The following is a 17,241-nucleotide window of genomic DNA, read 5'->3' as shown; positions in this document are numbered from 1 at the left end:
TGGCTGCCAGGAACAACCAGGGGTTGGGTTTCTCATTTACAAACAAGAAAGTAAATTCTGTGCTTCCGCAACCATCAAACCAGCTTTCCAAAATGCAATCTGATTGTCCCATCCTGGTTTCACAGATAGAATCCAATAAACCCAGCCTGCCTCTCTCTAGTAACCCATCTCCTGTCCATGGGAGAACACTCAGCTACCTTTGCCTCAACATTCCCTGGGAGCGCAGTCTCTCCCTCACTTTCCCATCTCTGCTGTGTAGCACAGGCCTCTGCAAGCCATCCTCTTCCCATTAGGTTTCCCAGGCATGGTTTAGATACCAGTGCACAGCATCACACCAAATTGTAAGTGATGCATGCAAAGTAGCTCTCAGTTGTCCCATAAAAGCCCTTATCCCTGAGAAGCCCGGTACCCTTGCCAGCTGGGAGGGGTGTGTGGAAGACACAGCATGCCAGTGACACCTTCCAAATAAATCTTCTCCTAGACCCTATATACTTCCATGTGGGAGAAGGACTTAAAATGTCTAAATCGTAATTCCTGGTAGCATCTCATTCTGGGTGTTGGTGTCTATTATACTACCCCTGAAACTGCCGGTTAAGCATCATTTTGCAAAAACGATTTGAAGACCCCTGTGCCTTGTAGCCTCCAGGTAACTTTCTTCCCCTGTAGGTCAATAGCTATGCCCTCAGTCAAAGCAGCCTAATTATCCCAAGGCTGGATGACAGAAGTGGCCCTGGTGTTCTTATTGCTTTGTCTGTTTATCTCTCAGAGAAAGTACCCCACTATCCCAGAATCCTGCCCTCCATCTGGCTCCAATAGAAAGGACAAAAATTCACTTAGATGTGTTTACTATGAGAAAATAAATTCTACTTCTGGGACTGTTTTTTTTTTTTTTTTTTACACCAACCCTTAGAAGGCAAATTTCACTGTATTTTCTAGATAGAGCACAACCTTTTTTGTATCCATTATTTGCATATCTACCTAGAGTCACTACCTAGATATCATTTTATTTTTTAAGTGTTTTTAAAGACTAGAGTTGATTTCTACCCTTTAAGGATTGGCACTGCTAGCCATAGATTTCAAGTCTTTTTTTAGAATTTTTAATTGTTACACATGGTATTTTAAACCTTTGCAGCTTTATCAAAGCATCCCAAACATTTCCTCTAATTAGTTTTATGATGCATTTATTTATTATCCTGACTTATTCAATGTAGCCATTTTGGCATGAGAGTTTTGATATATGGATATTTTGTACTGTGTTTTCTTTATGCTGTGTTTGTACAAGTCTGCAGATAGCAGGGGATGGTTGGGACTCTAGAATATGATAAGAACATTTATTTTATTGATTATTTGTTCATAATAACCTACAGAAGGATTAATGGTACTTATCTGTGTCAAAATCTTCCTGTTTTTGTTGTTTGTTTGCAGTCAGGTCAAATCCTGGTGTCAAAACTGCTGCATTATAAATGTCACTTCCAAAAGTTTGTGCACTGACCAGATAGGATGACCAATTCAGCGATCAAAGATGAGTGTCAGGGTGTTACTTTGCACCACATACTTCCTTGAAGAGTTATAAAAATCAGGAGCCATTTGGGTATTAAGAGAAGGCTGGAATAAGGTTGTCTAGGGACGCCCAGAATCTGCTCATTAAATATGTAGGTTACCTGAGGGGAAATGATGTTTGAACTAACATGGCTAGAGAGTAGGGAGAAGGTGGTGAGGAAATTGCCTAAGCAGAGCATCGGAAAGCTGGTTGAGACAAGGAGTAGGGGGATATAAAAACATTCTCATTTGGCTGAGATTTACAAGCACAGACAGACAGGACTAGGAATGAGTTGGAGGGATGGTGAATGAAGAGTTCTGTTTTAGCTGCAATGATTTTGATCTGCCTATTAGATGCAAAAGGTTTTGATGAGTAGAAAATTGGATGTATGGCTTTCAAAGCTCATTGAAAAATTCATTCCTCGACACAGAAATTTGAGAGTTGTTAGCAAAAGCAGCAGCAGCAAAGGAATGCTACTTCATTGAACCTATCAGGCTAGACATCACTTAGGGAGAGTTTTCATAAAGAAAAGAGCTCAATGTCATATGTGTTTAGTGAGTGGTCAAGAAGAACACAAGGTTAAGAGAACAATCAGTCAGTAAGAGCTCAATGTCATATGTGTCTAGTGAGTGGTCAAGAAGAACACAAGGTTAAGAGAACAATCAGTCAGTAAGAGTCATGGAGACAGATGAGTGGCTGAATAGCTGGAAATCAAGGAGAAGATGGTATCAGGAAAGCCAAAACTGAAACGTATTTCAAAAAAGGCAGAAGTGATGAAATAAGTCAAATGCTAAGGGGAGGCTGAGATGACATAGATTGATTCCAATATATTCCTGTGCGTATAAAATACATGGGCTAGAGGTAGCATTTGTTTTATCCAGAAAGTGACCAAACCAACTGGCAGGAAATTTAATACTAGATCTTTTGTTTCCTAAAGCAGAAACTGGTAATATCAGCATCTCTGGTCTGAGATTAGCGAGTGATTAGGAGAAAGACCTGTAAGGTGAACAAGAAAAAGCCTGAAATGCTTTCTAATGACTTTTCTTATGTATGAGATGGAAGTAAATGTACTTAAGAATTAACTTGCATGGAATGAATAAACATCAGTAAGTTTGAAAACTTGCAAAATTCCTGTAGGCTCACTAACTTGCAGCTAGGATTTTAGCTGACTGTTTCCTAAGGCTAGAAAAAAAACTCAACAGAAAAACCAGGCTTTGGAAAGGTGTGAAGTCCCCGAGACACCTTATTAATGAGCCGGATGGCAGTTCCTAGCCATTGAAGCAATGAAGTGCTTTGGTTTCTTCCCTTCCCAAATTCATACTGAAATGCCAACAAAGCCCTAAGCCTCAAAATGACACCTTGTATTAACCTGACAAGGCCTTACAAGTTATACAAGAATATATTGGATATTTGTAGCCTGCTGAAAATTCCTGCCTGTATCATCTCTGAGGTCTAAACACAAAGCCCACCCCCCACCAATCCTAATGCAGCTCACGTAACCTGTAACTGGTAAAGTTATAACTTGATAAACAAAATGCATTGTGCTAGCAGATTCAGGATATTCCTGACCTTGGCAGATAAGCTAGAATTCATAGGCAAATTGAACTTTGTCCACCTACTTAATAAGATTGATCTTGAGGCCTCCTACTGTGAAGTGATTTCTTCTCTGCTCCCTCCCTGGACTTCATTATATCTCTTTTAAACTCCAAGTTGTAAGGTTACTAAGGAATAGAGGCAGATTCAAACATCCTAGTGATTGTCAGCTGAGGGAGATTTGTCCCTCATATGGGACATGAGATTAAAAGACGGTTGCTCCTTGGAAGAATAGTTATGACCAACCTAGACAGCATATTAAAAAGCGGAGACATTACTTTGCCAACAAAGGTCTGTCTAGTCGAAGCTATGGTTTTTCCAGGAGTCATGTATGGATATAAGAGTTGTACCATAAAGAAAGCTGAGCATGGAAGAACTGGTGCTTTTGAATTGTGGTGTTGGAGAAGACTCTTGAGAGTCCCTTGGACTGCAAGGAGATCAAACCAGTCAATCATAAAGGAAATCAGTTCTGAATATTCATTGGAAGGACTGATGTTGAAGCTGAAGCTCCAATACTTTGGCCTACTGACGGGGAGAACTGATTCATTTGAAAAGACCCTGATGCTGAGAAAGACCGAAGGCAGGAGAAGGGGATGACAGAGGATGAGATGGCATCACCAACACTATGGACATGAGTTTGAACAAGCTCTGGGAGTTGTTAATGGACAGGGAAGCCTGGCGTGCTAAAGTCCATGGGGTCGCAAAGAATTGGACATGACTGAGCAACTGAACTGATGGGACAGTTGGGCAATTTGAATATTTTTGTGTGTCATGACTAGGGGACATGGAAGTACCAGAATCTACTGAGTAGAGGTCAAGGAAGCTGCTAAACATGCCACAATACACAGGGCAGTTCCCTGCAACAGAATTATCCATCCCCAAATGTCAGTTGTGAGGGTTTGAGAAGCCCTGAGTCATTCTGATGGCTCTCAGGACATGTGGGGACAAGGCCAGTGATAGTGCTAGATGAAAAAAGTGGAAAGAGAGAGAAAGAGGAACAGGAAGAGACAAAGAGGTAAAGGAAAGTAGAAAGAGCTATCTATGGATATGCTGGCGCAATGGAACCAGGGACAATTAGGGATTTTGTAGACACTCAGGGTTTCACCATATGTATGGGTGAAGTTGGCACACAGAAGTGTGTTTTCAAACTATTATGAGCTAATAATTTGAGGTTTTAATAAATACAACGTGTGTGTGTGTGCTTAGTCACTTTAGTCGTGTCCGACTCTTTGTGACCCCACGGACTATAACCTGCCAGGCTCCTCTGTCCATGGGAATCTCCAAGCAAGAATACTGGAGTGGGTTGCCATGCCCTCCTCCAGGGAATCTTCCTGACTCAGGAATCAAACTCACATCTCTTATGTCTCCTGCATTGGCAGGCAGGTTCTTTAGCGCCACCTGCAAAGCCCTAATAAATACAATAGGACTCAATAATAGCTGAAAATGGATCTGTTGATTCCTCCTCTTTAAGAATCAATTTAGTTAGAATAACTCTAGAATAGTTGGAATATTTCACTATAGAAGTAATAATTTCAAAAAGTTCTTTCATCCTTTAGAGCCTCTGAGCCACCAGGGAAGACCTCATAAGAAAACACTCTTGGTCAAATCTGACTCTATAGCCATTTGTTCATCCTCTGATCTCTTTTTTTTACATGCCTAATCTTCTCCTAGAGGATAGGTTTGTTCCGTAGTCCATCGGAGCTCTGTCTAGTCCTGGGCAAACAGCATGTGTCAACAAATATTTGACTCATTCCTTTTCTGCTACTGGCTACCCTTACTCATCTCCCTCCTCTCTCTGAAGTATCTCCCTCCTTAATTTGTGGTTTGGAGTCTAGAAGTGTCTGAATGGAGGAGTTGAAACCAGTTCATGGGAGTCCTCCTGGGAATTAATTTATCTTGTCTTAGACAAGGACAGGAGTTAGGTAGAGAATTTGAAGAATGTTATTTTTTGGGTGCTAGATCAAAACTGTAAGAAATGGCTCAAATGGGGAATTAAAGTAAGACTTGCCTGGGGCCAGATTCTGTTTGCCATTACAAGTGAAAGCAAGACAGCTCTCTCTCTCTCTGTCTCTCACACACACATATACATACACACACAGAATTGTTGTTGTTGTTGTTAATGGAAGACATTCTCGCCAGAAAAGGGCTCTTGAAAATTTTGGAATATCTCTCATTTCCATCTTCTACCACACAATCACTATTTCATCATCTTTCAAAGCTGGCTTTGCAAATGGGTATCCCATTTCTGTACATTTCTTCTGCAAGAATGGTGGGTAGTAAAGGAGTAGATTTGATAAGTAAGAGATATTGCTATATAGCCTGGTGATGGAAAGAGAGGGAAAAATGAATGTGTAGATGGGTTAGATGCAGGAAATGTCAAGACCAGCAAAGAAGAAATTTGGATGGATACATAAGAGAAATTTAAAAGTAGCAATTATTGACTAGACATTATTAAATGAAGCAGAAATTCCCAATTCAAAGGGACTTCTATTTTGTTTCTGCTTATATCTTCCCTAAATTTTATGAAAGAAAAAGAATTTCATTCCCAGTAAAGGTGTAGTTAAATGCTAGGTGAATATTGCTTAATTGGATAACCTAGTGGAGTATTTAATGGGGCTGCACAATCATGAAATTATGTGTGAATTAGTAGCGAGTAATTGAATGTAAATTAAGGGTAAGTTTGGTGTGTGTTTGCCCGATAGTGGTTAAGGTAATTTCCTTATCAATTACATATGATTCATGCCAGTTGACTTTCAAAAATATATATCTGAGGAATGTCAGGTTTGCTTTTGTGCATGCTCTGTTTTTAGCATGAGAACAGATTTTCCATTAGAATATGTCAAAAGAGAAAATTCACATATCAGGAATTTGGGGAATTAGCAGTATTTGTTAATATTACTCATTTAAAGAGCATGCAGTTTTAAGAGAGAGAGAGCATAGTTACATCCAGGGTTATATCAGTCTGGCCACACTGTACAGCCATGACAGTCGCATTCATCTAAGTCCTACTATTTCTATGAAGAAAAATAACAGATCACAAAATGAGCAAGTCAAGTATCTTATCTCTTTGATGAATCATTGATTTGATTATGCTGTTTGAGAGGACAGAGAAGACAAGAAGCCCTAAACTAGTCCTGAAGGCTGTTGACATGGTGGTTAGTGGCACCGCTCAGGGGATTATGTGACTGTCTTCAGAAATGTAGCTGCGTTCAGACAATCACATTTCTGAAGTGTCTACAATCAGTGTGGAAAGGGGCTTGCTTTTGAGCTTTTGTGGCTCCATCAGAAATTGTCTTTTTATACCGACTTTAACGTGTGGCGTTCACAAAGCAAACATGTCTGGCCATTCTTCCGGCTGTCACTGTTTGGTGGCAAGGATGCTGCCAGGTCTGTCAGAGTGGATCCTTGTGCGATGGCTCCATGGCCTCGTGAAATCCTGGGGGCCAGTCCTCGACCTCCTGGTGGGGCGATTTGTTTCCTTACTTCCCTCGTTTCCTTCTCAAGTCTGACTCCTGGCCTGCACTGCATTGCTGTTCATGCTCCTGCTGACCCTGAATCCAGGATTCTTAATGCCAGGCTCACCCACTCTACCTGTGTGCCAAGTCCTGTGTGAGGACACAGTCTACCTGGTATAATACCCACAATGTGTTAGCAATGAGAGTTGGTTAAGGCAAAGTCACAGCAAGTTTTTTTATTATCTCCATACTAACACCACTACCACTTCTGGTCCTTTTTTTTGGTTAGGAGAATTGAGGGTGTAGATAGACAAACTGAAAAAGTTATGTGAGTACAGAAGACCTGCATCCCCTCTGTGGTCCTCATTTGTTCGGGTCCATCAAGAATGTGAAGAAATGGACAGATCTTGGCTTTGGGTTATTATGATTTCCTTTTTGACAATCTGTTCCTCTTTACTTCTGGTCCACTTTTAATCCATCCCAGTATACATTTGTCTTTGACGTTAAGGTTCTTAAGGTATTTCTCTCTTTTTTTTTTTCATGGAAAGGCATTTTATTTTAAATATAGCAGTGTGTACATGTCAATCCCAAATTACCAGTCTATCCTCCCCCTACCCTTTACCCCTGGTAACCATAAGTTTGTTCTCTAAATCTGCGAGTCTATTTTTGTTTTGTAAATAAGTTCATTTATATCAATTTTTTAAAATTACACATATAAGTGACATCGTATTATATTTGTCTTCCTCTTAGTATGATCACTGGTAGCTTTAGCTGTTTTATAAAAATGCATTAAGAATCATAAGTTTCTTTAATATATCACTTGTGTCAAAATATAATTCCCAAAATGTTAAACACAATTCTCATATAAATAGGTACATGTCAAGATTTCATGTAGCCCAAAAGCCAGTTCAAGAAAGAAGTCTATATTTATCTCTATATCTATGCTATATCACTTCTACATCTCTACATATAAATTTTGCTACCAGTCCTGAGTGAGACCAGATTTTCCTCTATTCATTATTTAATTTGCAGAATCAACTCATGTAAAAACTCCATCTACCCAAGATTCCTAATAATGGGCAATTTTAGTCCCTGTTACTTTAGGCCAGTGGTTCTAAAACTTTGGCATACATCAGACTCACCTCAGCGATTGATGGGTGTCACCCCAGGGTGTCTGTAGATCTGGGGTGGCACCCGGGAATTTGTGTTCCTAACAACCTCCCAAGCTGATGCTGCTTGCCCAGGGTTCATGCTTTAAGATTCACTGATTGAAGCAGAAGCTTTGCCCCAGGACCATGTGGGACAAGTTCATCCTCCGAAGAACTCAGCGCATAAACTCTGATTCGCTCTCTTCTTAACCTCTTCTTTGTTTCTCCCATATCCTTCTCCTGTCCCCCTCTGTACACACAAGGTCATGAACAACCAGCCTCTCTCCAAGGATGCTCCTTCTAATCGAACATCTCAGATTGCTAATAAGGGTCAAAGTCCCAGTGTGTTCCCCACAGAGACCTGCCCTCCCTCCTAATCTATACCGTTTCTATCAGTTATCTCAGTTTCACTGAGTCCAGTCCAGAACGCCCCAAATCCTCTTATAAATTAGCATTTTATGTTTTAAAAAATTGTGAGTGGCAGAGAGTTTTTTAGTAGGGGACATTTTTACACCTGTGTGGAGAACTGAAATGCAAATGACAGCCAGCTGCCACTAGGTCCTCAGCTTCATAAAGGGGAAGAAAGAGTTCCCAAAGGAAGTACATGTCCCAAGTTATAGAATTTATGAATGCTTAATGGAAAAATAGAAAACCTCCTGGAAATTGTATGCGAGAGTTGTTATGTGAAATAAATAATTTCCAAGCAGAGCCCCTGTGGGTGTTTCCAGTGAAAACTTTGCTTCGATCTCTCACCAATGCTTTGAGTAGGAAAGGATGCTCACTCTTAGAAATAGGTGATGGGGCAGAATGTGGAGTAAGGAACAGCTCTCAGCTCATTCAAATGGAGCCATGAGGATGTGTGTGTGTCTTTCCAGGACCACGAAACCTCCTTCCCTAGGGCGCTCTCAGCTCAGAGACTCTCCCCACGGTGGTGCTTTCTAGATGGTGAGTGTTTCTGTATTTTTGGAGGGGTGGGGGTTCGGGAAGCCTCAGGGCAAAGCATTGATGGCTTGAGTGGACTCTAATTTTCCGAAAGATTGTTCAGGAACCCTCCACGTGATTGGTACTTGCATCTCAAACAATGTGGACTTTCTGATATTGCAGCACACTTTTCTGAAGCTATCTCCCTCAAAGCAAGTCAGTTAACTCTGGCCAAACTTCTCAGTGTCAAATCGCTCAAGCTAACACGTCCCTTCCTGTGCCCCCTTTTCCAAAAACGTGTTGAGTGCCTGGTCTTCAATTCAGGCTGGTAGATGGGTTTCATCAGCAGGGGGAATAGGTACTAATTTGCATGCTGTTTGCATATTTGGAACTTCCATATTATTTTCAGTAAGCCATCATCTCAGAATGAGTTACACATTTTTGTGAAAGGGTGGGCATTTTCAGTTGCATTCACGTCTGCTCTGCTGAGCATGACATGTTGGGTACATAGTAGGTTGGTCATTTTCTGATTGGTTAATGTGGTTAATGAGTCCATTTTCCATCCATCCCCCTAAAGGCTGTCTAATCCCACTTTTCTGTGCAGTTACTCATTTTACAGTACATTTCTGCTTAGATTCTCCCAGTGGGTCTGCTACCTCTCATCTCTGCGGACATTGGGCTTTCCCTGTATGCCTCTCTTTGGTTTAGCTCTGTGTACATCTGAAAGGTTATAAATGTGGACAAGAGAATGATGGGCTGTGTGAGGGTGTGAACGTTTTATGAAGATGAGCACCCATATCTGTGTCGAATCTCATCCACACACATTATGACATCGGTTTTCATTAATGGCTTGTCGGCTGCCTCTGAAGATATTTGGCACTGCTTTCCCTCCAGGTCCTTTATTCCCTCATGATGAGAAACATAGTCATTTGTTTTTCCTGAATCTGCAGAGGAACAACTTATATTTAAGAAAATCATGGGAATGTATATAATTGTATATGGTCTTAGATAAAATTCTAAGTGTGGTTAATGGCATTAACCTAGATACTACATTTACTCTAGAAATAGCTGTGTTTAAAATGCTTCAAGATTGCAGTCATAGTTAAAAGAACAAAGTAGGTTAAGTTCTTCTCAGGCAGGTATTCCCTGCTCTTGGTTTTAGAGGGTAAGAACCACGATTATCTTGCTTCTTAGCTTATTTCGTTTGGAGAGAAGCTACTTGTTAGATATGTATGATTTTTGAACTATTATTTGCATTTTGAGTTTTTCCCTCTAGTACTATGTACTTTGTAGAAAATCTATGTATAATATTTGGACTCTGTTAGATTTAAATGAGGAGGAACATAATTCTTTTCAATATTAGGAATAATCAGATTAATTTCTAGAAGCCCAGAGTTTATCATTAAGTATTTTTTCCCTTCAAACTACACACACAGCCCAATCCTTTGTAGGAATGCTTAAATAATCTTTATTTTTTTTTGTTTTAGCTTTCTTCAGACATGGCTCAGGGACTCAGCTTTAAACTGAAATGATTCCTTTAATACCAGAAGTGGTCCCTAACTCTGCAAATTCAAGCTCTTTTTTTTCTAAAATGAGAATCGTTTCCTCAGAAATCAGGCAACCTACAGATTTTTTTTTTTCTAGCTTTGTTTACTTGATAAATACATATCGAGTTTCAGCTCTGTTGAGGGTTCTGTGCCCGTATCTTGAGACATAAAAGAAGAAATGAAACAGGTCTTTAAAGAGGCAGATATCTTGGTCTGAGAGTTCTCAGTGAAGAGAGTTTTATAAGAAGTGTAAACAGATTACAAATGTACACGGAGGTGGGAGCAACTGATTCTATCTGGGGCAGGGAGGAAGGGGCTGAGGAAGGGTTCACAGGAGAGGTGGCATTCAAGTTGGTTCTTAGGACATGATTCTTTTTTTAAGTTTTTATTGAAATATATTTGATTCACAATCTTGTGTTAGTTTCGGGTGGTTCAGATATATATACACACACATATATATACATGTACACACATTTGTATGTATATATCTCAGATATATGTATATCCTTTTTCAGATTCTTTTCCATCATAGGTTACTGCAAGATATTGAGTATAGTTCCCTGTATTATACAGTAGGTTGTTGTTTATTGTCTATATTTTACATTTAGTAGTTGTGTATAATTTTAATCCCAAGCTTATGAGTTAAATGATTTAGATAGTCATGTGTAATGGGGAGGGCCCTTTTTTATTTTTTTGGTTGAGCCACGGGTTCAATCCTAGTTCCCCAACCAGGGATTGAACCTGTGTCCCCTGCATTGGAAACTCAGAGTCTTAACCATTGAACCTTCAGGCAGGGAAGTCCTGGGGAAGGGCTTTCTAAGCAGTGGAACAGCAGCCACAGAGGCATGAAGTCCTGAATTTTTCTAAGTAGATTTAGGGAGTGGCCAGTCATCCAGCAAGACTGGAGTGTCATGGTGGGAATGAAGCTTGTAAATTTGGTGCCATAACACAGGACTCTCTGAATCCCATATACTTTTTATTCCCCCCTAGCTACTTCTGCTGATCGCTTTTATCGAATAGACAGATCTCAGGTAAGATTTCTGGAACCTATTTGTGAAAGTGAAAAATTCCCAAGTAACTATACTAATCTTACACATTTTTCCCCCAACAAAAACACTGAAATGTATACAATTCTGGAATGATACTCATAGTCTCAGCCATGAGCTGGTTACTTGTCCTCACATGTTTGTGATTTGTGACCTCAAGGTGATATGGTTTGACCTTGAAAATGAGTCCAGAAGATAAGTAGGCTTGTCGACGTTGTCACCAGCCTGCACTCCAAGTTTTCATTCACACTGCTCTTATACTGCTTCCTTGCCAAATTTTATGCCTTTTTAACTTCATTTCTGATTGGCAAATTTGCAACCTCAAATGTATCTGTAGGCCACTTAGTTTCAACTCACCACTTCCCAGAGTTTGGTAGTGAGAAAACAAAATGCTTATGCCCAATGATTGCAAGTGGAATTTGGACACACACTGTCCAAATTCTCATGTAAAAGAAGGTATAGAATGGAACCCATTGATAAAACCAGTTATTAGCCATGCCACTTAGCTTTGACCAGATCCTGACGGTATAAGTCCAGGTCATTGTATGCACATACTGGACCAAGTTGCATGTAGGGTGTCAATACTTGGATAGTATTTGGGAAAAAGAGGCAAGGCCATCTCTGCTTATACCTGACAGGATCCTGGTTAAAGAGTCCCAAACCAAGGATTCCACTCTTCCCTTCCTCAGCCTCTTGCTATCATGTTCCTTCAGGGAGGAAGGTCACTGGTCAGCCCTCTGAAAATATAATATGCTGTGGTCATTTGCTATGTCATAAAATTTCAGTATTCCTCAGGACCAAATAGCTTTGTTTAGTTATTCTTTAAATGATGGATTTGAGCATCCTATAAGGCAGTGGCACCCCACTCCAGTACTCTTGCCTGGAAAATCGCATGGACAGAGGAGCCTGGTAGGCTGCAGTCCATGGGGTCGTGAAGAGTCGGACACGACTGAGCGACTTCACTTTCACTTTTCTCTTTCATGCACTGGAGAAGGAAATGGCAACCCACTCCAGTATTCTTGCCTGGAGAATCCCAGGGACGGGGGAGCCTGGTGGGCTGCCATCTATGGGGTCTCACAGAGTCGGACACGACTGAAGCAACTTAGCATAGCATAGCATAAGTCATCTGACAGATTTCTTTTCCTTCCTTAGGAACATTTGCACTTTGTAATGGAGATTTCTCAAGATGAGATTTTTATTCTGGACCCAGATATGGTGTTGTCACAGCAGGCGGGGACACCCCCGGGAATGCCTGACCTGGTGGTGGAGCAAGCCTCGGGGTAAGTGGGCTTATTCCTTGTGGTGAGACTGGTTGCAGGCTGACATCTATGTCTGCTTTCGCCTCGTGCTTGGGATAGGTAATGAAATCAAACTGTTTGGATGTACAGGTTTTCTTGTGTTTCCTGAGGTCGCATTGTAAGTCGGTCTGTGAATGTCTGGGTAGAATCACTCTTTCCCACTCAGATCTGTATCATGTCTGAGCCGTCTTTACCCCCCACACCAACACTTCCTGCCAAACTAGAAGGTACTAGTATTTGTGCACGTCTGGAGACGCCAGTGGTAAAGAACCCGTCTGCCCATGCCGGAGACTTAGGAGATCTGAGTTCCATCCCTGGGTTGGGAAGACCCCCTGGAGGAGGGCATGGCAACCCACTCCAGTATTCTTGCCTGAGGAATCCTGTGGTCAGAGGAACCTGGTGGGCTATAGCCCATGGGGTCACGAAGAGTCAGACAAAATTGAAGTCACTTCCCACAGCACACAGCCCATGTACGTCTGGAATGCCTAGATTACTAGATTATCACACTGAAAAATTACACAGGTGGTTTGACTTTTTTCCCCTCCTCCTCCTTCCTCTTCTTCCTCTCCTCCTCCTCTTCCTAATCCTTCTCCTTTTTTTCCCTGTATCCAGGCAGCCTGATATATATATATAGATATATATATATATATAGATATAGATATAGATATAGATATAGATATAGATATGATATATATATATATATCATATAACAATAATTATGAAATATCAAGAACTTATTAAAAGCCACATACTATGATAAATGCCTATTTTATATCCCTACTATTATGTGCTCTATGCTTATTTCCTCATCAGTAAAATGGAAATGACAATACCTACTCAGAAAATGCTTTTAAAGTTAAATGAATTGAGGGATTTCCCTGGTGGCCCAGTGGTTAAGAATCTGCTTTGCAATGCAGAGGATATAGGTTCAATCCCTGGTCAAGGAACGAAGATCCACATGCCACAGAGCAACTAAGCCTGTGCACTGCAACTAAGGTACAAAACAGTCAAAGAGATAAGTTAATTTTAAAATAAACAAATGAATTGATACATGTAAAATTAAGGCCGTCTGTGGCACTTGGTGGACACTCATTAAATATTATGTTATTGAAATTGTCATCATTTCACAATGACCCTGCAAATTTGGTACTATTGCTGTCTTAAATCCATGTAAGCAAAATGAGGTTTAGAGAGTTTTTGTAACCTGGCCACTATTGCGCAGAAAGTAAAGGGGAAAAAATTTAGATTTATTCCCAGGTTTTCTGAGGCTAGAGCCCATGCATGTTTTAACCACCATACTGAACCACCAACATATTAATATTTCTAGATTATTTTAAATTTCAGAAATATTTCTTTAGAATTTTCTATGTGGCAGGTAAAGAAACAGCAGTGTGCAAGTGAAAACACAGAAACCTTTGCCCTCGTGAAGCTGAATGGTTTACTTTAGAGGTTTACTGGTACATAGAAGGTAAATAGTTAAAATAAGGATTTCCCCAGGAAGCAGACACACATGGACTCAAATGGCGTGTGCAAATGTGGACACATACCTGTACAGTGTTAACAGGCATGTGCACTTGAGGTAAAACCCTCATGCCTGTTCACCCTGTTCACTAATTTGACCGTGGCTGCTATTTCTGGGTATCTCCCAGTCTACCAGGCCAGCTGATATCAGGGGTACATACCGAGTCTCTGGGGAGCCAGGAAAAGATAGAAGTGGTGGCTGGAACAGATAGATGGCTGTGTTTAGGAACCAGAGCTAGTAATCCCAGAGCTGTTGTGTCTTGAAGGGACAGCCGACTGGCACAAAGGACGGCCTGATGTAACCCGGAGAGTCCTGGCAGGGCACGGGCAAGGCCGTGTGAGATGTCACGCCTGTTAGCTGTGGTTCTGCTGGAGTCTAGGTGTTCTCCCCTCAACGAGGTCTGGTTTGTAGTGTTCAGTCTGATGAAGTCTGAGCCTATTCGGCCAAGCTCTCCCTGGGCTTTGTCCTCCCAGTCACTCGCTATTAGCTCTGGTTCCAAAGATAAAGTAGCCTGCAAATCCACAAGAACTTGAATCAGTTCCTTTCTTATTTCTTTTTTGTTGCCCCCTCTGGAAATAAACTAGCAACAGGGATATGATGAAAGAGAATGGCTATGTTTCTATAAGATATCAGTCACCATTACTTTTTTTTCACGTGGGCCATATGTTATAAAGTCTTCACTGAATTTGTTACAATATGACTTCTGGTGGGTTTTTTTAAAATGTTTTGTTTTCGTGGGCTACAAGGAATATGGGATCTTAGCTCTCCAACCAGGAACTGAACCTGCACCCCTGCATTGGAAAGTGAAGTTTTAACCACTGGACCACCAGGAAAGTCCCCTGCCATTACTTCTTATCTGTGTCATATTTAAAATTACTTAATCTCAAAATTCAGTTTTCTCATCTATAAATAGGGCAGCAACATCCAAAGAGAGCCTGACTGTTGAAAAAATTAAGTGAACTAAAAATGTGCCAAGTGGCTTCAGTCATGTCTAATTTTTTGTGACCCCATGGACTGTAGCCCGCAAGGCTCCTCTGTCCTTGGGAATCTCCAGGCAAGAATATACTGGAGTGGGTTTCCATTTCCTTCTCCAGGGGATTTTCCCAACCCAGGGATCAAATCTGTGTCACCTGCTTGCAGATGGATTCTTTACCACTAAATGCCACTAGGGAAGCCCAAGTAAACATGAAATGCTTATAAATACCCCCATAAAGATTAATTGCTCTCCTCTCGTTTGGAGACAAAACTCACCCTGAGAAAGAGCAGATGAGTCCCATGCCTGACTTTGAGTGTCTGGTGTCCTTCTTTCTCCTAGAATGACGGACTGGTGGAATCCTGCTCTCCGGAAACGCATGCTGAGCGACAGTGGGCTGGGGATGATAAGCCCGCATTATGAAGACTCGGATCTGAAAGATTTCAGCCACTCCCGAGTGCTACAGTAAGAGCATTCTCTCTCTTGTCCTTGTGTCGCTGGGCTTGCTGGGAGGGGATTCCGTGGGGCACTCACCGAAGGGAAGCATTCTCTTCTCAGTGGTGCCCTAGCTCTCTCATGATTGTATCGCCCTGTGGTTTGACATTTTCTTCACATGCACCCTTTTACCCACGTCAAGCTCCGATGGAGCCTCACTTTCCATTTCTCGTGCTGCTGAGCCTCAGTGAGACCCTGCACATGGACCTGTCAGTACTTTGAACCTCAGCAGTGTTGGCTTCCCTAGAAGTGATCCCAGGGTTTACCAGATGCCATATCGCAAGGACATGCCTGAGTGTGACATGAATAGTCTGGAAATGATGTAAAGTGTTTTATTTGTGTGAACGTTGGGATGGACTGTTAGCAGTCAGCTTCATGAATCTCCAGTTCTGAGCCTCTGGCTGTGCTGTGTGATGTGGCCAGGAGGTTTCAGTGGCTCGCCTGCAGTGCTGCGTGTGCTGTGTTTTAGTCTCTGGGTAATTGATGAAGTGTTTGTTTATAGGTCAGAAGAGTGGGTGTGTTTTCGTCTGAGGGATGGGAATTGGGTTTTGCAACAGTGTTGGTACCCTCATGCCCTGTGAATCCTCCCTCCTGTCACCCCTCTTTACAGGACAGGTTCAGGGTGCACCTTCTGTGCACAAACAGAATCATTTGCACCCATTTATTTATGCTAAGATCATGACATCTGGTCCCATCACTTCATGGCAAATATATGGGGAAACAGTGGAAACAGTGACAGACTTTATTATTTGGGGTTCCAAAATCACTGCAGCCATGAAATTAAAAGATGCTTGCTCCTTGGAAGAAAAGTTATAACCAACCTAACAGCATATTAAAAAGCAGAGACATTACTTTGCCAGCGAAGGTCCGTCTAGTCAAAGCTATGGTTTTTCCAGCATTCATGTATGGATATGAGAGTTGGACTATAAAGAAAACTGAGCACCAAAGAATTGATTCTTTTGAACTGTGGTGTTAGAGAAGACTTGGAACAACTGATGCTGAAGCTGAAACTCCAATACTTTGGCCACCTGACGTGAAGAACTGACATTCAAAAAGACCCTGATGCTGGGAAATATTGAAGGCAGGAGGAGAAGGGGACGACAGAGGATGAGATGGTTGGATGGCATCACCGACTCAATGGACATAAGTTTGAGTAAACTCCAGGAGTTGGTGATGGACAGGGAGACCTGACGTGCTGCAGTCCATGGGGTTGCAAAGAGTTGGATATGACTGAGCAACTGAACTGAACTGATTTGACTCCAGACCAGACACCCTGTTGCAGGGAGGGGAACTCCTTTCAGCGACCGAGAGTTGGTTCTTGTCTAACACTTGGAAATGATTTGTCCAAAGACTCATACATGTTGACAAAGCAAGAAACTCTATTGGGAAGGGGTGCCCAGGCAGAGAGCAACAGGGTAAGGGAACCCAGGAGGACTGCTCTGCCACGTGGCTCTCAGTCTCAGGTTTTATGTTGATGGGACTAATTTTGGGGTTGTCTCTGGCCAATCATTCTGATTCAGAGTCCTTCCCAGTGGCTTTCGCATCGTTCAGCCAAGGTGGATTCCAGCGAGAAGGATTCTGGGAGGCTGGTAGGACATATGGTCTGGTGTCTTCTCTCTCCTTTGATCTTTCAGTTGGTGGTGGCTTGTTAATTCCATGTTCCTTACCAGGACCTCCTGTTGTAAGATTACTCAGGCAAATAG

General features: G+C 41.6%; 1 protein-coding gene across 18 annotated transcripts in view; it reads left to right on the top strand.

Annotated features, from left to right (window-relative positions):
• The window catches only part of DGKI (diacylglycerol kinase iota), a 502,019-nt gene that overhangs the window by 405,192 nt on the left and 79,586 nt on the right, over positions 1-17,241 (top strand). For all 18 annotated transcript variants that reach the window (XM_044946917.2, XM_044946916.2, XM_044946915.2 and 15 more), the window contains 4 exons: positions 8,612-8,681; positions 11,195-11,235; positions 12,403-12,530; positions 15,386-15,508. In XM_044946917.2, the coding sequence (XP_044802852.2) occupies positions 8,612-8,681; positions 11,195-11,235; positions 12,403-12,530; positions 15,386-15,508 (362 nt within the window). The remainder of the gene's footprint in view (positions 1-8,611; positions 8,682-11,194; positions 11,236-12,402; positions 12,531-15,385; positions 15,509-17,241) is intronic.

Source organism: Bubalus bubalis, chromosome 8, assembly GCF_019923935.1.
Source record: "Bubalus bubalis isolate 160015118507 breed Murrah chromosome 8, NDDB_SH_1, whole genome shotgun sequence".
NCBI lineage: Eukaryota > Metazoa > Chordata > Mammalia > Artiodactyla > Bovidae > Bubalus > Bubalus bubalis.
Note: the sequence above shows the minus strand (reverse complement) of the source record. Positions and strands in the feature narration are given on the sequence as shown.